A 22,309-nucleotide genomic window follows, 5' to 3' on the forward strand; every position below is an offset into this window, starting at 1 on the left:
GAGGGGCGTGCTCTATTGCACGGCGCAAGGCGCTACGGGTAAGGACAGCCACCAGTAAGTCCTAAAAGATTGGAGCAGTATCCGCTGGCTCCAAAGCCGTGCCAGGAGGAAGCGGCTGCTGTCCAGAAACTCGAGAAGAATAACAAGACAACACCCTCCATGAGAGCAGGAAAAATACCCTCATACTTTTCTGGTTAAGAAATTAATGTGTTTATCCATGGAAACGCTCACCCTGAAGCTCCTTTCAGGATTTGGGTTGACTTTTCCTGTGAAAGCACCCGGAGGCAGGGGATGGGGGTCAGGGAGGCACCGTGACAGGGTGCTGTGCCCCACACCAGGATTTCAGTGCCTCGGTGGGGATGGCTTTGCCAGCACCCGCCCAGGGGACGAAACATCGGTGTCAGGCTAAACAGGAGGTTCACCTCCCAGCCACGGGTGCTGAGCACAAGCACACTCACGACACAGTCCCACAGGTCTGTTCCAGCCTTCCCAGGAAAACCATTTTCCCCAGCGTCCCACAGTTTGTCGCCATCACGGGGCGTTAGGCTGCCCAGCGCCTCTAGGAGAGGGCTGGGGGGGCTGCCCCCCTCCCCGTGCCCACCCGCCCCCGGCTCCCAGAGCTCCTTTGCGGGGGCAGCTGCTGCCCAACGCAGCCGCCAGCCGCGGGCTCAGACTTGTTTTAAATTCCAACTTTGTGACTGTTTCTGTGCTCTGAACCACGGATAGGTTGTTCTCCACGTCCAGCTTGCTCAGTAGTGCCATCGTTTGCGTTTTGGGTTGTTTTTTTCGTGTTCTTTGCCCTTTCGTGAGCTGCTAAGCAGGAGGGAGAGCGGCAGTTGCCGGGAGCCATGTGAAGAGGCACGTATGTCCCAGGAGATCAGGTGGGTACTTCTGTACGACCTCGCTAAGAGCGGACCTCAGCAGCTGCAACGTACTTGTAAGAGCTGTGAAAAATCAGCTTTTGCTTGCAGAAGGGTGTAAAACTCACCCTGGGGGGCTGGCACCAGCCCTGCCTGGCTACAAGGGCCCAAGGCTGAGGTGCAGAGGAGCCTGGCCACGCTCGGGTTTCGGGGTGCCCTCTTTTTTCTCTCGCTCCCCTTGCAGACATCAGAGCAAAAGGTTCAACGTGGGCGAATTCAATCCGAGCTCAAATCTGACTGCGAAGGCTGAAGATGTTGCTCCACAAACGCCCAGTTAAACCAGCAACTCGGCGCCCATCAGAAGCATTTGTAGCCCCTGGGATGCAGCTCAATCCCCTCCTCCTGTGAAAAGCTGCCGAAGCAAACGGGCCCTTTCCAGCATTTCTTCCTTTCCCGTTCCACTTTCCCGTGGTGCGAACCATCACCCTGCCCGTCTCTTGGACATCACCTGCCCCGTGCTCATCTCAAACAACACATCCCTGAATCCCAGTCAGCAGAGAACGGGCAGAACTGGGGAACACCCGCGCAGGATCGCTCCAGGAAGGCAGGATGCCCCCGCCTCGCCTCAGATACCGATCTCCCCAAGCCTGAAGCACGCCAGGAGTCCCAGTGAAACGCTGCCACCACGCGCAGAGGTTTCATCCCCCTCCCCTTACCTTCGTCTGCTCCAGGCTCCAGCATTTTTGGTTAAAAAAAACAGGTGAGGCCCCGATTCCAGACTCCATTTCTCTCAGCTTCCCTACCGCAGCCCCGCGCGGTCCGGGTGAGAGCGGCTCCACCTGCACCCTTCACGGCTGCTCCTGCAAGAGCCCGGAGGGAGAGCTGGGGTAGAGAAGATTTATTTTAGCTTCGGTTTCCTCTTTCCTCCCCCTTCAGAAAGAAGAAACAAAAGCCCAGAGGTATGTTATATTAATTTATTTGGGACACACCAAAAAAGGAAAGTCAACAACTGTTAACGTACAAAAGTACAGAATCCTGGGACAAGATTTACTGTCCTGATTAAAAAGGCACCATGGTCCCAAAGAAGAGTAATCAGAATACATCATTTAGAAATTCCGCCCCCCCCCCCCCCCCCCCCCCGTTGCAGCAGAAAAAGAGCCAGGCTTTGGCTCTATCCACAGTCAAACCCAGTTAAAAAAAAACAAATATGATTTAAATGCGATAAACACTGCTCAGCCTGTACAAGATGTCATGAAAAGAATCACAGCCTAAAAGATGGTCGTTTTTTTTTTGATTTTTTTTTTTTCTTTTTTAAAACAGCGAAGGTGACAAACCACTAAGTGTATAACTGAGGAAGACAGCCGACTTCTGACGTCTTCAGCTCGACTTTCTGTAAGACACGTCAGTTAAACTGAAACTAGCAGGCTGAGTGTGGGGCTTCTGAATGAAATGTAATTCCCTGTGGTATACAGGAAGTCAGATTCGACAACCTTAAATTCCCTGAATCCCTGAAAATCATAAAGCACTATACAGCTGTGTTCCATATTCGAGTCAACCCTGGTGGATTTGCTTTACACACGAGCATGTATACTGTCAGCTATATTTGTAGTACAAAGGGGGTTTTACAGCAGTTATTAAAAAAATTCTACTTCGGCGAGGTCCGAGCTTGGCTATATTCCCTGCTGAAACGGAGCTGCTGGTGTAAAAGCCCAGTGAGAGGCTCAAGTCCAGCACCTCAGGGCTGGAAGGCAAATAGTTTAAACGTGACATAATTTGCACGGGGAAGTCGGTGAAGCACGTCAGAGAGAGGAGGAGAGAGAGGGCTGCGAACTCTCAAGCAGCTGAGGCTGAAGGGTGTTGCAGAACGTGGGTGCGTGCTATTAAACCTGTAATGACACTACGGGTGATGCGGAATACAGAGAGTTCACTAAATATTTTGGAGCAACTTACCATGAAGAACTTCTCAGAGACACGGAATAAGGATCCCGGCAATTACTAACGAGCAAGGTCACTGGGAAGCCGATACATCGCTCGGAGCCGGACGGATCCATCCGTGGGCGGAGGGACGGAGCGGAGGAACGCCAGAGCCTGCCCGAGCAGCGAGGCCGGGGCTGCCGCGGCCTCTGGCGCTCGCCAGCTCTGCTGCGTCCCCACTGGACCAGCTGCTAATTTGTGTTTCATTCCTCCTTTGGCATAGGACTTCAAAGCAGTCCAAGAACTGATTCGTCAAAAGTAAAGGAACTGTCAATATTATTTGTACATGCATTTATTGTTAAAGGGAGCAAAAGCCAAAGAATGAAACAGCATGAGTTAATGTCAGTAAAATGATGTGCAGGACGGAGAAGAAAGAAACGGGGGAAAAGCTGAGATACTGGAGTGGGGAAACCAACATTCACACTGAAAGGTAAATTTGAAAACCAGGCAAGTTTGCACTCTTTCTACCAGAGGACAACTGTGGACAAAACAGAGACTTGGGGCTTTTAATTTTCAGTGTAGCCTGGCGAGGTTTGGGAATCTCATCAGAGAGAAGACCTCCAGCGCTGGGTTTCACTGAAAGTTCAAGTCTCTCATCTTTAAAAACCAGGAAAGCAACTCTAACTAAAACTGGCAGATACCCTCGTACTGCAGGTATCCTAAAAATCAGACACGTCACTGCTCAGGATGTGTGGGGGCAAGAGGGTTACGCTTTGCTCAAACAAAAAAAACCTACCGTTTCCACCCGGCTGGTCTGCACGGACCTCGGTGGCGGGGGGGGGGGGGGGGGTGGAAAAGCAAGCCCAGATTCAGGTGCCTTTTGCTGTAAACACCACAGCTACCCACACCTGGGAAGGCTTTTTCTTCCCTATATCCTCAGGCGGCAGGATAACAGTGCATACAATTCTTCCCATCTTAAATCTAACTGATGCAATTTTCATCCTTCACGCTATCTTACCCCCACCCCCCCCACCCCCGGAAGATAAAGCATTAGCACTTCATTTAGGATTCACACTTCAGATCCTAGATTAGGGACTTCATGTTAAAACTCATCCGACTATGGGAAGGTTTATCCTGATCGAGGAAATGTCATTAAAATATAATCTAGAATAAAACATTCAGAATCACCAATGCTTTTACAGCCAACGCACTCAAATGTCTCCTGATCTCTCTCTCCCCCTCCTCGAGCAGGAGAGCAATCCCTTCACAAAACCCCAGGGTGCCTCTCCGGGACTGGGTTACACAAGCCGAAAACCAGCTTCCTTCCTGGCAGAAACGCCAAATTCTGCTGAAAGGGCCTGAGCACCTTTCACTCCCACCACAGCCAGCAGGAGTCAGGGCTTTTCAGCACGTGAATTTTCCATCAGCAACAAGTCCAAGTTATTTCCCTGCAATAAATCCGAGTCCTGTTTCATACTATTAGGCCACCACTGGCTCAGAAATGGTAAGAGACTTCCAAAAACCCACTGATGTAGCCAGGGCCTTGGAACAAGAGGCTTATCTATGTTACGTAACCTTAGATCCTCTGCTACGTTTGAGCCTTCGCATCGTGAGCCGCCGACTACTGATCCTTCCAAATTCAGGTGCTTCAGCCCTTGCCACCGCTGCTGCCGTCGTCCCAGCGCCCTTCCCCGGAGGCAGGAGGTTCCTGAGTGTCGTCTTGGGGATCTACAACAATCGCTTCCAATTGATGGTGGGATTTCAAACTTGCCTAACGTGTGCATTGCCACCTCGTCCTCCAGCAGCTCTGCCTGCCGACCGCGGCGTGCGCTAGCAGTTTTTGACCTTCTCCACAGTCTCGTAGAACCCGGGCCTAACTCTCCTGATGCTCATCCGTATGTGCTGGCACTCCAGGGGCATGGCGGCGCTCGCAGGAGTCGCGGGGCACCGGCGCTTCCTTCTGCCCCGCAGCGAAAAGGCCGGAGCCCCGCCGTTCTCTTCCTCTGCAGGGTACGACTCATCCACACTCGTGCCCTCGTCTGACTGCTCGTCACTTTTATATTTCACTTCCTTCGCTTTGCTGCCTTCCTTCTCCTCCCTGGCGAGTTTCCTGAAGTGCTCCAGACACTGTATCTTTTGTCTTCTCTCCATCATCTTCAATTCTTGCTTGTCCGTGAAATCTTCGTAGTACATTTTTCTTTCGCTCCTCTGATCTTCAAGAAATTTCCACTCAATGCTAGTCATTTTTATTCCACTGTATTCCTCCAGTTTATTTCTGGTCTGCGTGTCTGTACAAAATACATCAAAGAGCTTCTCCGAACTCTCGTTGAATTTGTCAGCTCGCTCGGTAAAAGCCTGGTTCTGCCTCTGCTTTCGGGTCTGATACAATCTGGTAAACTCCTCGTACATTTTGAGGATAAGTTTCTTTATGTTTTGCGTCGCGATGGTGTGCAAGTTGCAAACCAACCAGTGCTCTTGCAGGTGCTCGGCGAGCAGCTGGGCCGCATCCTCTTTGGACCGCTGGGCCTGGCCAGCCCTTTTGGGCTGCAATAAATACAGCATGTTCTGAACCACATCCTTCTTGGTTGGCAGCACCCCCTGGGTGAAACCCGAAGACTCTACATATTCAGCAGTCCCCAGAGTCTTCCGTGCTCTCACCTCGGTACCCAGTGATTCCATCACTGCTCGTTTATATTGTAGTTATGACATAATCTGAAAGATGAGGGGGACACACACAACAAACAGACAAACAAACAAAAAAAAAGGAGTATGTCACATGAAACTTTTTTTTTTTTTTTTTTTTTCCCCTGCAGCAAAAATAAACAGATGGAAAAGCGTGCTCGGACCAATAAGCTGTAGAATTTTATGGTGTCCCCCGTCGCTGTGGGGCGGCCGCCGCGCACGCCCAGCCCATCCCGGCAGCCCAGGCTGCCGCGCTCCGCTCCCCAGCGCCGTTCGTAGAGCCGAGCGCGGGGCGTTCGTTTCCCGTTAATTAGTTTTTAAACGAGGGTTTGGGGCCGCGCCGGCACTCCGGCCGCCGCTGCGGGGCTGCCCAGACCGGGCTACCCACCCCCCGCGCCCGCCCCCGCACCCCCCGGGGCTCCGGCAGCACCGAGGCCTCGCCCGAGGGTGACTCACGGCCGCCGCGCCCCGCAGCGTGGCCGCCGCTTTCCCCGGGGATCGCACCCACACCCCCCCCGGGGCCGAGGACACAGAGCCCCCCCCGGGTGTGTGTGTCCGGGTGTCCCCCCCCCCCGCCCCGCCGGCGGCTCCTCTCCCGCCGCGCTGAGTCACGGCGCGGTGCCGGGAAGGGCCCCAGGCGCCTCCCGCCCCGCCGCGCCCGCGGGGGCTGCAACAGGGGGTCGGCGGGGCCCGGCGCGCCCTGCCCCCGGCCCGGCGCCGCCCCTCCCCTCCCCGGGGCTCACCGCCATCTTGGAGGGGGCTCCGCGGAGCCTGCGCAGGAAGGAGCGGGGGGAACGGGCCGAGGTCGCCGCCGCCATCTTGGAGAGGGGCAGCGCCGCGGCGGCTCGGCGCCTGCCCTGCCCCGCCCCCCCCCCCCCCTCCCGGAAGGGGCCCGCCGGAAGTGGCGCGCCGGCCGGGCTTCTCGCGCCCCGCCCTCCCGCTTCCGCGCGGCGCGGCGGGACAGGGATTTCCGGGAGCGGCGCGAGAGCGTGAGCGCGCGGCGGGGTGCCGCGGCCCTGGCGCCCCCTGGCGGCCGGGAGGAAGGGCCCCGCCAATGGGCGGCGCCGCGGGCGCGGGGTCTCCCGGCCAATGGGCGGGCGCGGGGCGGTGCGGTGGGGGGGGGGGTGGGGGGGGTGGCGGGAGCTGATTGGCCTCTGCTCAGCCAGCGGGGAGCGGATTGGCGGACGGGGCGTGATGGCGGCGGGGAAGGGAGGGCGGAGGGAGCCGGTTGGCGGGCGCTATTGTGGGGCGGCGGAGAGGGAGCTGATTGGTGAGTGCCGGGATGGAGGGGAAAGGGAGAGAGAACTGATTGGCGGGCGGTGGTGTGGTGGGGCGGGCAGGAAGGAGCTGATTGGTGGGAAGGGCGGCGCAGGGGTGGGCAGGAGGGAGCTGATTGGCGGTGCTGGGGCAGTGGGGCGGGCAGGAGGGGGCTGATTGGCGGGCGGTGGGGCGGGCAGGAGGCAACTGCCTGGTCCCCGCCGTGGGTGCCCAGGCGCCGGTTCCCCGCGGTGTCAGGGCGGCAGCGATGGGCGCCGGGACGGAGCCGCGACACGACACGGCGGAGGGGTGAGGCCCTGCCCCGCTCTGCCCCGCCCCCCCCCACCCCCCGGCCCCCCAAAGCCCCCTCACCCCCCGGCTTCCCCCCACAGGAAGGTCTACCTGGACCACAACGCCACCACCCCGCTGGCCCCCGAGGTGGCCCAGGCTGTGCAGGACGCCATGCGCCAGGCCTGGGGCAACCCCAGCAGCTCCCACCCTGCAGGTGGGGACTGGGGGGGGAGCCGCCGCCCCCCGCTACCCGCCGCGGAGCCCCGCGGCCACGGGAGCCCACGGCGGAGCTGCCGGGTCTCGTCCCACAGGCAGGAAGGCGAAGGAGCTCATCGGCAGCGCCCGGGAGAGCCTGGCGAGGATGGTGGGAGCCCGGCCGGAGGACATCGTCTTTACGTCGGGGGGCACAGAGGTGGGAGCGGGCAGGATTGCCATGCGGGGTGGTGACAGCCCCCGCCCGCCGCCCTCCGCTCTGGGCCTTCATCTGCCCCCTCCGCAGGCAAACAACATGGTGATCCAGACCGCCTGCAAGCGCGTCCGCGGAAGCCAGCCCGGGCCTGGGGACAGTGGGGGGACGCCGCACGTGGTGGCGTCGAGCGTGGAGCACGACTCCATCCGCCTGCCGCTGGAGCAGCTGGTGAAGGAAAGCGTGGCGGGTGGGTGGCAGGGGACAGGCCAGGGGCGTCTGGCTGCAGGCGGAGGTGTGCCAGGGGGGCTTTATTCGCTGGCAGTTTTGCAGAGAAGGGCACGGACCTGCTTGCTCCATGCTGTTCCCCTTTCCCCCTGCCTCCAAAAAGAGCCCCGACTCCCCAGACATGCCCTCTTGGCCTGCACGCCCGCTGCCTACACAGCTCTCCTGCCTGCTCAGCGGGGCGCGGGCAGCCCAAGGTGCCGTCGGGCTTCCCGGTAAGCCTCAGGGCTTGTTTCTTGGCTTGCAGAAGCCACCTTCGTGGCCGTGTCCCCACAAAGCGGGCAGGCTGAGGTGGATGACGTCCTCGCCGCCATCCGGCCGACCACCTGCCTGGTTTCCATCATGTTGGCCAATAACGAGACTGGGGTCATCATGGTGAGTCTGTGGGATGGGGAGGGGTGTGGGGGCATGGGGACAAGAGTGGGGACATCCTTGCAGAAAGGTGCTTGATAAGGGGGAGCAGACGGTCCCGGGGACACAGACCATCTTCCCTCCCGCCAGCCTGTAACAGAGCTGAGCCAGCACCTCCGCGCCCTCAATCAGCAGAGAGCGGCCGCGGGGCTGCCCAGGATCCTGCTGCACACGGACGCGGCGCAGATGGTTGGCAAGGGGCGTGTGGACGTGCAGGAGCTGGGGGTGGACTACCTCACCATCGTGGGACACAAGGTACGGCCCCGTGCCCGTGGCCTGGCCGCCGTTTGCCATCTAAGACACCTCTGTTGGGGTGTCGGGGAGACTTTGGGCGCTCCCCATGGCTTGTTCCCTCATGCTCGGCCAAAGTTTTCCTGCTGGATGGTGCTCTGAAGACAGTCTTCAGCTGGGTGACAAGGCCTCTGCAGGTCAGGGGGACTTGTCTGGAAGGGGAAGCAGGAGGAAGGCAAGAGCAGGAGGCAGCTCTGCCGCAGCCTACACCCGTGAGACGGGCAGGGGTCAGCGCTGGAGGGCGCTCGGATTTGGGCAAGTGTCCCCAGGGTCACTGTGGCCGTTTCTCCCCACAGTTCTACGGCCCGCGGATCGGTGCACTGTATGTGCGTGGCCCCGGCACCACCACCCCACTGCACCCCATGCTCTTCGGAGGGGGACAGGAGAGGAGTTTCCGGCCAGGGTAAGGTGGCTGGGTGGCCAAATCTCGTGGGGCTCCTTAGTCTGAGCTGAGCTGGCAGCTGTGTCACCTGCCAGCCCTGGGCGATGGAGCCGTGCGTGGGAACTGCGGGAGCGTGGAGCACAGGCTTTGCCACTGGAGGAACCGCAGGGTGGAACTGTCTCCTCCCCAGTCACCCCGGAGGGGTGTCCAGGACCCCCGACCAGCAGTGAGGGGTCCCACGCGGGGAATGTCCGTGCCCCGAGGTTGAGTCTGGAGGAATAACTTGCTGCTTCCTTTCCAGCACCGAGAACACCCCGATGATCGCTGGCCTTGGCCAGGTGAGTCAGTGATGGGGGTCACAAGGTGGGGGGTTCCCTGGGGTGCTGGCTGGCAGAGCCAGCACCGAGCCAGCCGCCTGTGCTCCTGCGTCGTGAGAAGTGACAAACTGGGGGTGTGGGAGGGAGGGCGAACTAGGGAGAAGGGAGATGGGGCTTTCCTGGTGCCAGCCAGAGGAGATGATTTGGAGCACTTGGTGCAGGTTTTGCAGCCCTGGCCGTGGGCAGCCACGCAGCCCACGTGGCGCACAGCACCGAGAGGCTGTTGGGGGGACGCAGGGGACTTTTTGGCAATTTTGTAGAGGCTGTTCCTGGGCTGGACTCACATGCCAGGGGGCTGCTGATAGAGCCTGTCTGGGTTTTTTCTTCTCAGGCTGCAGAGTTAGTGAGCAAGAACTGGGAGGCCTACGAGGCTCACATGCGGGATGTTCGGGATTACTTGGAGGCCAGGCTGGAGGTGAGCAGACCTGGTTCCTGTTTCTCTCCCCTCCTGGGGTCTGGAGTCAGGGTGGGAAGGTCCCTCTGGCCCTGCCACCTCCTCATCAGGACAGAGCTACTCACGAACCCAGAGCGGTTCGCAGCCCTCCAATTTCTCCAGGCTGCCTTTGGGAAGCAGAGGATCCACTTCAACAGCCGCTTTGCGGGCTCTAAGCGACTCTGCAACACCTCTAACTTCTCCATCCTGGGCCCAGGCCTTCAAGGTAGCTCTTACCCCACCGCTGCCCCGCGATGGTGCCCACGGAGCCAAGCACTTGCCCCGCACAACACCCTGCGGCTGGCGACCAGTGGGCGCTCGGCCGCGGCTCGGGCATGGAGAGGAGGCAGGCAGCGACCCTCGGAGAGAGCTTGGGCGCTGGGAGACCTGTGCTTGTGTGTGCTGCAGGGCGAAGGGTGCTGTCCCGCTGCAAGGTGCTTCTCGCCAGCGTTGGGGCTGCCTGCCACTCGGAGAAAGGGGATCGGTAAGCAGCCGGCTTTGCCAGGCTCAGGGCGTCTTCCCAGAGGCGAGCGGGTGGGTGGGTGGGTGGGAAGTGGGGCAGGGAAAGGGACGGCTGTGGGCAGCATCACCTGGAGCAAAGAGGGGGCAGAGCTTTCCAGAGGGGCTGAAGGGCTGCAAAGCAGGTCACTGCAGGAGACACAGCTGGAAGGCTTCACTGCTGCTTGGAAGGACTTTGTCCCTCTTGGCTTTGGTGAGCCAGCTGAGCTTGGGAGTACTCTTCAACGCCTGGCACTGCCAGAAGAAAGTCTGCCTTACACCCGGCCAGGTTTGCCCGGAGTCCTTCTGCAGATTTGCTTCCTCCTAACAGCTTGGTGCAGCTTTCTGGCAACGCATGTGCTTCCTCGGCCTTCGCGTTAAGTCCGCTCGCCCCCATATCTGTGTTTCAGGCCCTCCTCGATTCTGCTCAGCTGCGGGATCCCCTATGCCGTGGCGCAGAACGCCTTGCGGCTGAGCGTGGGGCGAGACACCACCCGGGCAGACGTGGACCTGGTTGTACAGGACCTTGTGCAGGCTGTGGCGCAGCTGGACCAGGACCAAACCCCGTAGACCCCAGGAATCGCTCCCCGGCTATCACTCAGGTTCTCAGGGTGGGATTGTACCCTGGTTCAATTTGGCCTCAAGTTTTGGCAGGATCGGTTTTGCACCCGATCCTAAGTCGAACTGACCCAGCCTGCAGTTTGTGACTGTGGATCAAATGCTGGGGAAGCGGCAGCTGGTGGTGGCAGGAGGGGAAGGTGGCAGGAGCGCGCTCTTCGGTGTGCTCAGCCGTACAGCCACCCGCTCACAGGGATCCCAGCGGGGCTGGCGCAGCTCGGCAGCATGCACAGCTGGGGCGGAGAAGCTAGCACAGGCGCCGGGGGCAGGAGGGAGCTGTGCTGAGGAGGGGGCTTTGCTGCTTTGGGGTTGGGGCAGCTCACCCTGAGCTCGCTGGCCCCCACTGCACGGGGCAGGCGTTGAGGGAGCCTCGCCGTCAAGGTGCTCCTCGCTTGGCAGCACGGACCCAGGCTGGCACGGCAGAGTCTCAAAGCTCGACTCCCTCCCGAGTGCCACAGGCGTGGAAGCCACAGGAGATGCAGCCTCTTGCCCTGGTCGCTGTCCACAAAGGAAGCTTTCCCGTCGTCTTCCTCACTCAGAGGAGGAAAGACCATCTGCCCCAGAGGGAAACAAGGAGTTGGTAGAGGCACAGCAAAATGCTGGGCTGGAAACTGCCCTGCCCCTAAGCTACCAAAGGCTTTTTTGTGGCTTGCAAGGTGTTGAGCACGGCTTTCCCAGCTCTGCATTGTGTTACCCGTTCCCCTTCCTCTTGTCCTTCCCACAGAGCTCCTGTTGCTGGCTCCACATGCTCCTAAAGGAAACGGAGTTGTTGGGGCAGCTGTAACTGTGCAAGCACCTGAGGAAACACGTCTTCCCTCCATGGCCCAGGCGGTCGCTCTCACCCCTGACACAGGAGGACACAAGTGTCACGCAGATTAGGAGCGTTGCTGGCTGGGCTGACTGCTGTGGGGGAACCTGGTCTTCTGCATATTCATAGGAATAAAAATGATTGCAGCTGCTGTGGCTTTTTCCCCAAGTAAAATGTATTTTCCATGGGGGTAGCTGGACTGGTTGGGGTCATGTGAGCAATGCCTTTTCCCTCAGAAAATGCTGGTGTCCCAGAAAAGAGACCGCTGGAGTGGGGAGGTGCCTGCAGGTCCTGGCTGGCACGGAGCTCACAGACAGAGTCTTAGACACTGGTCTTTCTCTGTGCTCACCGTACATTAGCACGGCCAGGAATACTGTTTGGAACCATAAAACCCTGGGGCTTTCTGTAAATCTGATTTCAAACTGAAGTGTTAAGACCCAGGCACGACCGACTTAAAGTCAATGGATGGCTGTCAGGCTGTTCAGTGTTACCACCACAGCTAACACCACAATCTCAAATGCAATCTTTTTTTTTTTTTTCTTCCCTCTCCCTTGCACTATAGTCAAAAACTCTTTTACAAAGAGTGGTTCCACAGAAAGAATATTGCTCTGCTTCAGGGGTAGATCTTTTATCTGTCATGGACTTCTTGGGGACCTTACTTTCACATCTGTGGCACAACCGGTGATCCAGTTTTTGGGGCTCTCTTTTCCCCCACAGGAGGTCTGGGCTCCCCGCATCAATTCAGACAGAAATTTAACCACAAAGCACAAGAAGCTTTACTGACTTATTCTTTATACACACAGGCAATGCAAGTGTTAACGACAAATATTAGCATGACTTCATTTAGACTATTACAGCCAAAGCATAAGAAGTGTTACAGAGGGTATGAACACTCTGGTGGACCATTTTAATGGTTTTACTGTTAATCTTCCCCACTACCACACTGCACAGGAAGGAGGGTCAGTAGCGAATCCCTCTGTCTCAGTATTGCCTTATGCAGGGAAGGGGAGGAAGAACATGCCTATGACTTGGCCTGCGCTTCCGCTCACGCTCCCTACGTGCTGGAGACAAACAGCCTTTTCTCCTATGACAAAATGTCAGTGGTTGTACACGCTACAACAAATTCACCTGTCAGGGAAGCCTGGAAACACCAACATGGTTACATCAGCTGTGCATTTAAACAGCGGAGAGAGGACCTGGCCACTATGCTTAGAACACCACAGAGTTGAAGCATGTTACTTTCACATGGTCACACAGCCAGAATCGGACAGCAAAACCGCAATTCATTTAATGGAAGAATCCACGATCTCCTGATAATCTTGCCTTCCTAAATTCTTCCAGGACAGTTTATAACATGCAAGGAAAAAAACACTAACCAAAATAACCGCTCCCCCGACAAGATCATAAGCACCTGGGAAGATCCGCAACACGACAAGCTGCAGGACCATGGCGATGACTATCTCCAGGTGCTGTACAGTGCTGACCAAAGCGGGGTGGAACTTGCTCAGGGCGTAGTAGACCCCGAGGAAGGCTGCTGTGGAGCACAGGCAGATGGCAAGGAGATAGCTCCAGGTTTCTCCATCCAGTGGGACGATTGGCTCTTGAAGTAAGAACATGGTGGACGCTCCCCACACTGTTCCTGTCCAGCTAAAGGTGAACAGTGCTGTCCACATGCTGATGTTATCTTTGATTGACCTGTAGACTATCATGGAGAGAGCAGTGGTCAAGCCTGCCATAACGGTCATGGTATAGCCAAAAGCTTCCTTCCAGGTGCTCAGCAAAGAGTTTTCCTCCTTAACGATGTTGGGGATCATGACCAGACAAACGCCAAACACGCTGCCAACTACAGTAATGATGTCTATGTAAGCCATTCCTTCATCTATGAGTAAAAAAGCCAAAATGGCACTGAACACTGTAGTGGTAGCCCTCCACATAATGGTCCCGTTGCTGGGGGGAACTATAGAGAAGGAGGTATAAGCACAGGTAATGGAGATAACATTGCAGGCCCCATAGAAGAAGAGCCGGAGTCTGTAGCCTTTGGGGCCAAAGGGATGCTCGTGGTAATAACACACAACAGTAATGGACAGCACCTGTAAGACCGAACGGATGAAAATTAACTCTAGGGATGGCACTTTGGAACGATCAGAAATTAATCTTGTAATTAGAGCCACACATCCATGCGCCACGGCAGATCCAAAAAGGACTACCCATGTTTTCCTTGACTGCAGTATATTCCCTTCAGGAAAACGCTGGGACTGCCCGATCTCATCGGGTTTTGGCAGTTGTGCTGGCTGACGCTTGGTGTCTATTGTACCAAAAAAAGTCCTCTCCCTCTTTTTCCCATCATTCAGTAGTCTTTTCTTAGGATTATCCTCCACAAATACTCCGGTATCTTCATTAACATCCTCATATCCCTCTTCTCCTGGTTGGGGATAATGAGAAGTATATTTCACTGTTACTGTGTTGGGATGAATTTTCACTCGCTTTTTGACTGGGTATTTTTGGGAAGACGTATCCATTTCCTCAGAGAAAAGTCCAGGTCTTAACAAAAAAATTGAGACGCACTGTTATTTTTTTTTTTTTTTTTTTTTTTTTTTTCAATCAATAGCGAGAAATTCATTAGTATGTAAATGCTGCTAGTGTTTACAAGCTATTTTTATCAACCAAGCCTAAGTACTAGTAGATTGTTCTTGGTTTTGCTTTAATTTTCTGGTGAGTTACTGCTAAATCTCTTTGATAGTCAGGCCATTTGGATCTCCTTAAAAACCACCCACGGTTCTTCATTTTAGTCACTAGTTTTTAAAAATTACATATATATTCTCATTATGTGTAGTACACATAATACATTCTAGTATATTCTTATTCTAATGAGAAAGTTCTCTTGCTAAGCTTTTTGGACAGCAAATACCCTGTAATTATGAATTATACTTATTGTTAATTGCTCGCTCATGTTACAAGATTACGGAAGAAATTTGGCTGGAGGAGATGATCACCTTCTTTCTAAACAGAGAGAGAAGAACACAGGGAAACAGGGAGTATCCCTGAGCAGGTCAGCATAGTTAGCATATGAATAAACAACACGTTTTTGCACAATACTTTGTCAGTGTTAAAAATTCATTCTCCTTTTAGCATTCTTTTATTTCCAGCGATTGATTTTGCAACAGGTTTGTCCTTAAAACCTGATTTTTTTTTTTTTTTTTTTTTTTTTAAATTGGAGAGAATTTAGAAGGGCTGATCCAGACTACGAACTGGACCTTCCCACAGCAGACATTTAAAAACCACAGCAACAAGAGCACCACCCTTCTTGTCTCCTCCTGAAGGTCCAATTTTGCACTGCAGAAGTGGTGTGAGCTCTCCCCTCACTGCCCCTTAGCTCCCTCCAGCTCTCTGCCGAGCGTGCCACTGCTCCCCCTGGTTTAATTCAGGGACAGGAATGTCCCCAAGATGACTTTTGCTTTTTGCAGCGCCCTCCGCCATCTGTGCGGAGAGCCCTTCCAAATGAAGTGGCAGCAGAAGGGCAACCTTCCCTGCCTTCTATTTGCCGCAGCAAATAAACACGGGCAGACCTTACCTGCGACCGAGAGCTTTAATCCCAAGCCAGAAGGGGAAAGCACCTCATGGTCATCTACATCTTTGTCCAGGTGCCTAAACAGAAACAGTAGATGCTCTCAGGGATCAAATAGGAAAGGTTACGATCATCTCAGCACAGAATACCCAAGGACGGCATGAAACATGCTGCCTGTTTTTCAAAGCTGAAAATCTGAGAAGCCCTGGCATGCCTTTGAGGAACTGGCAACCCTGGCACGTCATTATGAACAAACCACTACAAAACCCCCCAAACTTCTGATGGAGAGAAAGCCATCAGTGCCACCTTGCCAAAACCGCTCCTCAGAGCTGTTGACAAAACCAATCCAAGGAACACGTGGTGGGTTTGTGAGCGCAAGGCTCCGACAGCTTAGTAACAAGAAAATTCACCCTCCCTGTGCCCGCTGTCCTGCCTCACCAGCGCTGGGAAGGAGAGGATGCCCAGGAGGATCCATCCCCCCCCTCTCTGCTCACCCACCCCCAGGAGCCGAGCGGCAGTTTGGCCTCGGCGGGGGCCAGGTACCGACCCCGCAGTCCCGAAACGCCGGAGCAGGCGGGTTCCTGAAGGTGCAAGACCACGGCCGAGCTGTACAATCAGGCCGAAGAGCGCGACGGCGGTTCGTCAGGGAGACCACAGATCAAAAGGCAACGCAGAAGTGTGTGTGTGTGGGGGGGGAGGCAAAAAGCTCTGCGTGGAAATACTTTAAAAATATCACGGCCAGGTTCAGCTGGCGACAGCCAAGCACTGCCTGTCTGCTAGCAAAAATAATTTACCTCAGAATGGGGTGTTTTCTGTTTTCCTCAGAGGCTGGGTGTTTATCAGAGCCCTTGCTGCACCCACGCTAAGCTGTGGCCTACTTCGCCCCGGCAGGGCCGGCCATGAGTGGGAGTGGGGCAGGCACCGAGTCCCCGCTCCAGTAAACCAGGAGGTACCCGGGGGCAGCCCCTTGCTCTCGCTCCAGGAGATTACACCCCCAGCCCCAAAACACCTCACCGAAGTGGGGCTTAAGAGGGTCTGTGGGGACAACAAACGCCCTTGCCTGTGCAGGAGGCCTCGTGCTAGCACTCCTGTTCATGCTTCTTTTGCCAACCCATTTCCAGCAGAGCTCAGCTGAAATAACAAAGCTGCAAAAGCAGAGAGTACTCCAGACTGCTCGTTAATGTACAGTTTAAATACCGCAAGAAACTTGAGAAGAAACAGCTGAAGTGCCAAGGAGAGTAAATAAAAAGGGTGAGAGCTGGTATCAGCTGTGCTAGTGGGCAGCTCAAGCAACCCATCAAACCACTAAAAACACCCTACCAGAAACCTACCCCCGGCTCACCTGCTACTTGCACTTTTTCTTCAAATAAGGCACTGAATGAGTCCATGAAGACAGGGATTTTCATAAGCACAGCTCTTCTTACCTCGCATTTTCATTGTATTGTAAATGCACAATTCTGCCTTGCTGGCCCCACATCTTAAAAATATTAAGATCTTCCTGATTTAAGGCACAAGGCATGGATTGGGAATAAAATAAGTGGGAAGAAAAGAAGACAAAAGGTGCACAACAGGCATTATTATTAGAGTGGCAGTGGAGCTAGCCTGCATGAAGCCAGTCATTTCATTAAGAAACAACCGAGTACATGCTGCAACTACTGGTTCATGAAAACAAAGCCAAAATAACTTATTTTTTACCATTAGCATACAACGGTAACTGTCTTGCTCACTGAGTTTAGATTGCATTTTCTTCCAGCAAATATAGAAAAGGGTGTAGAAGAGAGACAAAATGCAGTTGCAGATTCAGCACTGGACCTGCGTAATGTATTCAGAGATCTCTCTGGAGGAAAACAATAGATCATGAGCACATAGCTCAAAATGGCTGTCCTATACAGATGCTGTATTCCCTCCAGTATTCTTCAGCACTAAGAATGCTAACAGTTGGAAGGTCTGGGAAGCGGAAGGGCAAACGCATGAGAAAGGCAGGAGATGAGAAGTAACAATGAAGAGAAAATAGCAGCATCCCTTAAACCAAAATTTAACTTTCTCTACTAAATATTGAGTGTATGACGTTAGGTCAACTCTCACACAGTGCACTGATTCGTACCCTTTGGTGACCTTGCTTTCCCTAACAGTGAGAATTTCAGTGGAGACTGAGATCAGTGCATATCTCAAATCCATTATCTTTGTCCCAGACACAAATTTAAAATAAATGGAAATCAGCACAGCCTATGCAGAAAACTTGCTACTTCTCTTTCTGCTAGCGCCTTTTGTGGAGATCACATGAGGTTTTTGTTTTTCTTTGTATCTGGAGTAATAAAGTAGTTTACTTGTATTTTCTATGAAAAACACAATTTGATTTGGATCAGGTTTAATACGAGGCTGAAGATTAAGCACTACGCAAAATGCTCGTGTTATGTACCAAAAACATTCCCAATTCAAATGACAACCTGGGACACCCATTTAAATTTCCAGCTCATGGAAATCACCAACTGCCCAAGTGTGAACCCCGTTCTCCCATGGGTGAACAAATAATCACAACGATTCAATAAATCTCACAAATCATTAACAGAATACACACCATGATGTCTTTTAAAAGAAAAAAAAACAAACCAAAAAACCAAACACCTCCTCATTTCCCCCTCCCCCCCCCCCCCAATTGCTACACATACACTGATTAGCAAGGTAGAAATAGGTGATTACATGCCACTTGACTACTAGGCAGTGGGAGGCCGAGCTTCCTTCTCACCATGCCTGAAGGAATTAAGATTTGGAGGTCTGACTGGTGATTCTAACTACCAATTTGCAATAAACTCAGAGAAAAACACTCTCATCTTCTGGTCAAATTCAGTCAGCTGACTGAAACGTTATTATGAAAGATCTGCAGATGTGAAAATTGCAGTTCCTTGTGAAGTTGAAAACAAGCCAGCTATCCCCATGCTGTGAAATGCAAGCCTTGCAGGGATGTCTCTGACTCCTCCGTGGAAAACCCCCTGAATCCTGAGCAAGTTAGACTGAGATTACCAGAGGGCTGTAAGCAATCTCTATAGCATTGCTACAGCATACCATTTTCCCCCTGAATATTATACGTACAACAGACCCACTCCATCCCTACATACCCCTTAACTGGCTGAGCCTGAACCACCTTCACCAAGCACTTCTGCTCGCAGTGCACTGACTTCTGACAACGTGGGTTCCTCTTTTGATTCCTAATCAAGCACAGGAAAACCTCCCAAACTCCTACTTGGCACCTTCTCCATTTAACCACCTCCATCTTGCTGGCGATTCTTCTGTGCTTGATAGTTCAGGCAACCCCAGGTGCCAAGGGATCTACGCTCACAGGAGGGTCTGACTAGCGTAACACAACGTGAACCGGGGTGGGGGGGTGGGGGTGGTGGGGGGCAGAAAAGGACACATAATGTGCACAGCAGGCAATTAAATGTTGGTATTGCTGAAACAGCCAATGTTTCTGCCACGCTTTTAAACTATTTGATAAGGTGCATGCTGGAAAATGAGAGCACCTTTATCTTTTTCGCCAGATGGTCCAACCACATCAATCAATTTTATTAAAAATATATGCAAAGAGACTCAAGCCTTTATTAAAACGTAATGAATAATAAAAGATATTTAAGAAAATGAAAGAGCAATTATACAAAAGGAGTTTTTAAGTACTTACGCACGAGAGCAAATGCTATACACAAACCAACAAACTGGTATCCCACACCTTCAAATTAATCGAGTCATATCCAACAGCACTGCCTAAGGGAACAGCCAGTACATCCATCACAGAATTCAAATACAAAGCCTACACTCAAGCCCTACTAATTGTCAGTACCCTCCTGATAGTATTTTGCTGCCCTAAAACCCACACTGTATTTGTGCTAGCTCGCTACAGCTGCCACGTGCAACTTCAGTGGGGATTAGATGTGACACCTTTAATTTCCCTTGCTTTCGCGAACCTATTCTCTTGGTGCGTACGGGCTCCAAATGCATCCAGCTCCACGAAAAAACGCTCTGCTCTAATTTCTGCATTCACGTCTGTTGCCCTGTGCAACTACTACCCCTGCAGCAGCGATGCTCGCGTTCAGCGATTTTGGAAGAAGACCCGCTGTGCCCGCAAATTTCCCCTTCCACAAACCCTAATCCCAACAAACCCCTTCCGACTGCAATTCCAGGCGTGGGGGAAAAAACGGAGAATCCATCAACGCTTAAATACAGTCTCCTACAGCATAGGGAAAGCAGCTTGGCTAGATAAGCAAACCCTTAAGTGACCCATTACAACGGGGTGAAACGGAGCGCAAGGCGGCACATTCAGGTTTACTAGAAGAGATTACAGGTCAAAATTCATTTAAAGTTTACTACTTTTGATCTTCTCCCAGCACCCGCATGTGCGGGGCGGCTGGGGGGGGGGGGGGGGGGGGGGCGGCCGGGCGACAAACGGGGCTGGGGAGTTTTCCTGCGCGGGTGGCGGATCTCCCGCGGGCAGCACCCGACAGAGGAGGGTACCGCGGAGCGGCGCAGCCCCGGGGCGGAGGCTCGGCGGGGGTTAATTCCTTCCCCTTCCCGCCCCCCCCCCCCCCCCCCGGAGCCGCAGCCTCCCAGCCGCCTAAACCCGGGGGGCGGGCGAGGGGGCGGCGGCTGCCGGGGCTCCTTCCCCGCCAGGCTCGCGCGCTCCCGCACGCAAACACTTACCGGTGCCGACACACCCGCCCGCCGCCGCCGCTGCCTCAGGCCGCCGCCGCCGCCGCCCCCTCCGCGGCCGCTGCCCGCCGCTCCCATGGCGGGAGAGCCCCCGAACGCCCCCCCCCCAACCCCCCCGCCTCAGCCCACCGGCCGCCGAGAACCGACTAGGAGAGCGCACCGCCGCCTCACAGAACCGGGGAGCGCTACCCCCCCCACACCGCTCTATCGCGACAGACACCGCGTGCCCCCCTTCGCCCCCCTCCTCCTTTATCCCTTCCCGGTGGTTTCCTGTTCCACACACCCCCCCCCCCCTCCCCGCGGCGGTGCGCATGCGCGGCGTTTTCGCGCGAAAGACGTTTGCGGCGCCCGCGTGCCGGGGGGCGTGTCCCCGCCGTCTGGGCCCCGCCCCCCGCCCCCCTCCCTTCCCCTGCGCGGCGGCGGCGGGGCGCGCGGGCGGCAGGGGGCGCTGTGGGTCCGGGCGCGTCGGCGGCGGCTGCGCCATTGGCGGGTCGGAAATGCCGCCAGATGGCGGTTTAGGATTGCGGCTCCGGTGAGCGCGGCCCCCGCCAGCGCCGCCGCCCCGGCCCCGGCCCGCACCCGCCCGGACCCCGCACAGCTCCGCCGCTCCGCAGGGCTCCCGGGGTTGCCGCCCGGCCCGGCGCCGGCGGCGCGGCCCGAGGTGAGCCGGGGCGCGGAGGGAGGGAGGGAGGGAGGGAGGGAGGGAGGGCGCTTGAGGCGCCGATCCAAGATGGAGGCGCGAGGGGCGGGGGCAGCGGTGGCCGGGGCCGCTCGCTCGCTCGCTCGGTCTCCGCGGCGGCCGGGCCGGGAGCGGGCGCTGCCCGTGCGAGGAGAGAGGAGAAGGGGAGGGGAGGGAAGAGGAGGCGGCGCGGGGCGGGGCGGCTCCTGCCGGAGCAACGGGTCCCCCGGGCGCGGCGCTCTTCGCCGCCATCTCATTGTCCCCGCCGGGGCTGCCGGGGGCGCCGGGCCGAGCTCGGCGGCCTCTCCCGCTGCCGGGCCTGCGCCCCCGCTCCGGGCGGCGGCGGCGGCCCAGGCCCGCGGGGGGGGGGGGGGGTGGGGGGCGGCCCGGGCGGCGGCGGCGGCGGGGGGGGGGGGGATGCTCGGGCGGAGCGGGGGTGGTGCTTCCGCCGCGCGGGGCAGGGAGGCGGCGGCCCCCGAGTCGGTGCCGCGGCCGCGGGGAGGGAAAGTTGCGGGAGCGGCTGAACGGTCCGGCCCGGCCCGGCCCGGCCCGGCCCGGCGCCTGGGCCCGGCACGGAAGGGGCGGGGGGGGGGGGGGGGGGGAGGAGGGGGGGGCGGCGGGAGCGCCCGGGCCGCCCCAGCGCCGCCGGTGTCTGGCTGGCATCCAGGGCGGGAGACACACGCACACACACGCACACACACGCACACACACACACACACACACACCCCGGGGGGGTGTCCGCGGGGCTGCAGCCCCGGCACTGGGTAACCCCCTGCCCAGTGCTCTTGTTGCTTATCCCCGAGTTGTGAGTGCGGTGGCACCGGGGAGGTGGGGGGGGAGGCCGCGCCTTGGCCGGCGGAGCGGGGACGGACCCGCGCCCTGTGTCGGTGGCGTTTCCCCCAGCTTTGGGGTGGGAGAAGCCGCCCGTTCATCCCGGGATGGGGGGGCGGGTGGGTTGGACCGTCTGGTGGCACCGGAGCCGGGAGCCGCGGCTCCCGGGAGAAGCCAAGCGCGGGCGATGCCCTCTCCGAGCGGTCCCGGGAGGTGGGAAGAGGCAGGAACACCCGAGCTGGGGGCCTGAGCTGTTGGACAGCAAAAACAACAAGGGTTCTGCTTGATAGGGAGACTTCTGTGGTGGTTGCTGGTGACTTGGTGACTGGCCTACGCTGGGAAGTGGTGGGTGGGCAGCCACGCTTTGTGTTCCGTGGGTTCCTGGGGTGGAGTGGGAAGTCGTGAGTAGTGGCCGGGATGAAGTGTGATTTCGGAGGAAGAAGGCAGTAGTAGTAGTAGTATCTATAGAGCAACTTAAAGGGATGTGGCCGCCAATATCTGTGCCAGAAAACTTAGTTTCTGGTAAGACAGTGTGAATTTTATTAAACTAAATTGCGCTGCCTTATAAGTATTGGTGATTTCAGTTGTTTTCCACACAATTTTGTGGTACACGTAGCTCCGTAGAGTTAGTCTAGTAACAGCATTTATTAAGTCGTTGAGGAACGAAAAGCCTTCTCCAGATCACACCACTAACACAACTGATCTTAAATTGTGTTGTGTTTGGTGGGACGGATGACATTAATGTCGGGATTCAGACATCTTAAGACTTGCTTAACTTTTCCATGTTGCTACACTAGTGATAGGGGTGGTATGAGAGAAGGATTAGTTCAGATTTCCTGGATCCAAAGCAGTTTCGCCTTGTCTAGTGAAGCTCTTTTGTCCATCTGGAGCTAGCAAGGTCATTCAGTGAGCGTTTCTACAGTGTAATCCATCAGTTCATGAAGAAATCACTGGACCACAAGGCAGTATATAGGTTGTCTGTTGGAAGGTGTCCTGACTATGGGAAGAAGTTCTTACTTTTAT

The 22,309-nt window shown here is 55.9% G+C and overlaps 4 protein-coding genes across 8 annotated transcripts in view; 2 read left to right on the plus strand and 2 right to left on the minus strand.

The window, feature by feature from the left end:
• Positions 1–1,820: 1,820 nt before the first annotated feature.
• Positions 1,821–6,342, minus strand: LOC104365249. Its single transcript, XM_042795330.1, has 2 exons — positions 6,200–6,342; positions 1,821–5,486 (listed from the first exon to the last, which is right to left on the minus strand). The coding sequence occupies exon 2, from the start codon at positions 5,451–5,453 to the stop codon at positions 4,605–4,607; it is 849 nt and encodes a 282-aa protein (XP_042651264.1). The 5' UTR covers positions 5,454–5,486; positions 6,200–6,342; the 3' UTR covers positions 1,821–4,604.
• Positions 6,343–6,394: 52 nt separating this feature from the next.
• On the plus strand, positions 6,395–11,664 carry SCLY (selenocysteine lyase). 3 transcript variants are annotated; one of them, XM_042795326.1, is made up of 13 exons: positions 6,395–6,445; positions 6,972–7,022; positions 7,106–7,218; positions 7,316–7,416; positions 7,504–7,660; positions 7,943–8,070; positions 8,197–8,361; positions 8,694–8,800; positions 9,081–9,117; positions 9,488–9,571; positions 9,713–9,815; positions 9,998–10,073; positions 10,498–11,664. In XM_042795326.1, exons 2-13 carry the CDS (start codon positions 6,982–6,984, stop codon positions 10,655–10,657), a joined length of 1,272 nt encoding a protein of 423 aa, XP_042651260.1. In that variant the 5' UTR covers positions 6,395–6,445; positions 6,972–6,981; the 3' UTR covers positions 10,658–11,664. The 3 variants fall into 3 exon arrangements, with proteins under 3 accessions (XP_042651260.1, XP_042651255.1, XP_042651249.1); XM_042795321.1 differs by lacking the exon at positions 6,395–6,445 and having other exon boundaries at positions 6,875–7,022; positions 10,498–10,689; positions 11,105–11,664; XM_042795315.1 differs by lacking the exon at positions 6,395–6,445 and having other exon boundaries at positions 6,875–7,022; positions 10,498–10,689; positions 11,430–11,664.
• Positions 11,665–12,265: 601 nt separating this feature from the next.
• SLC35G2 (solute carrier family 35 member G2) lies at positions 12,266–19,825 on the minus strand. 2 transcript variants are annotated; one of them, XM_042795306.1, is made up of 3 exons: positions 19,768–19,825; positions 15,085–15,158; positions 12,266–14,054 (listed from the first exon to the last, which is right to left on the minus strand). In XM_042795306.1, the coding sequence occupies exon 3, from the start codon at positions 14,030–14,032 to the stop codon at positions 12,797–12,799; it is 1,236 nt and encodes a 411-aa protein (XP_042651240.1). In that variant the 5' UTR covers positions 14,033–14,054; positions 15,085–15,158; positions 19,768–19,825; the 3' UTR covers positions 12,266–12,796. The 2 variants fall into 2 exon arrangements, with proteins under 2 accessions (XP_042651240.1, XP_042651235.1); XM_042795301.1 differs by lacking the exon at positions 19,768–19,825 and adding an exon at positions 18,195–19,413 and having other exon boundaries at positions 12,266–13,935.
• A 401-nt stretch (positions 19,826–20,226) lies between these two features.
• The window catches only part of STAG1 (stromal antigen 1), a 198,651-nt gene continuing 196,568 nt past the window's right edge, over positions 20,227–22,309 (plus strand). For both annotated transcript variants that reach the window (XM_042798545.1, XM_042798550.1), the window contains exon 1: positions 20,227–20,437. The gene's annotated coding sequence lies outside the window, so the exon portion shown is untranslated. The remainder of the gene's footprint in view (positions 20,438–22,309) is intronic.

The sequence above is a fragment of the Tyto alba genome, unplaced genomic scaffold, assembly GCF_018691265.1.
Source record: "Tyto alba isolate M040663 unplaced genomic scaffold, T.alba_DEE_v4.0 Super-Scaffold_10, whole genome shotgun sequence".
NCBI classification, from domain to species: domain Eukaryota; kingdom Metazoa; phylum Chordata; class Aves; order Strigiformes; family Tytonidae; genus Tyto; species Tyto alba.

What these genes read in the sequence shown, in the direction of transcription:
- LOC104365249 (XM_042795330.1), bottom strand. Translation starts at nt 5,453, where the DNA reads ATGGAATCACTGGGTACCGAGGTGAGAGCACGGAAGACTCTGGGGACT.
- SCLY (XM_042795326.1), top strand. Translation starts at nt 6,982, where the DNA reads ATGGGCGCCGGGACGGAGCCGCGACACGACACGGCGGAGGG. An exon ending in CGACACGACACGGCGGAGGG is followed by an intron (nt 7,023 to 7,105) that starts GTGAGGCCCTGC and finishes TTCCCCCCACAG; the next exon opens with GAAGGTCTACCTGGACCACA. An exon ending in GGTGAAGGAAAGCGTGGCGG is followed by an intron (nt 7,661 to 7,942) that starts GTGGGTGGCAGG and finishes CTTGGCTTGCAG; the next exon opens with AAGCCACCTTCGTGGCCGTG.
- SLC35G2 (XM_042795301.1), bottom strand. Translation starts at nt 18,349, where the DNA reads ATGGAGGTGGTTAAATGGAGAAGGTGCCAAGTAGGAGTTTGGGAGGTT. An exon ending in CAGGCTCAGCCAGTTAAGGG is followed by an intron (nt 15,159 to 18,194) that starts GTATGTAGGGAT and finishes GTTTCTGTTTAG; the next exon opens with GCACCTGGACAAAGATGTAG. An exon ending in ATTAAAGCTCTCGGTCGCAG is followed by an intron (nt 13,936 to 15,084) that starts GTAAGGTCTGCC and finishes ATCCCCAACCAG; the next exon opens with GAGAAGAGGGATATGAGGAT.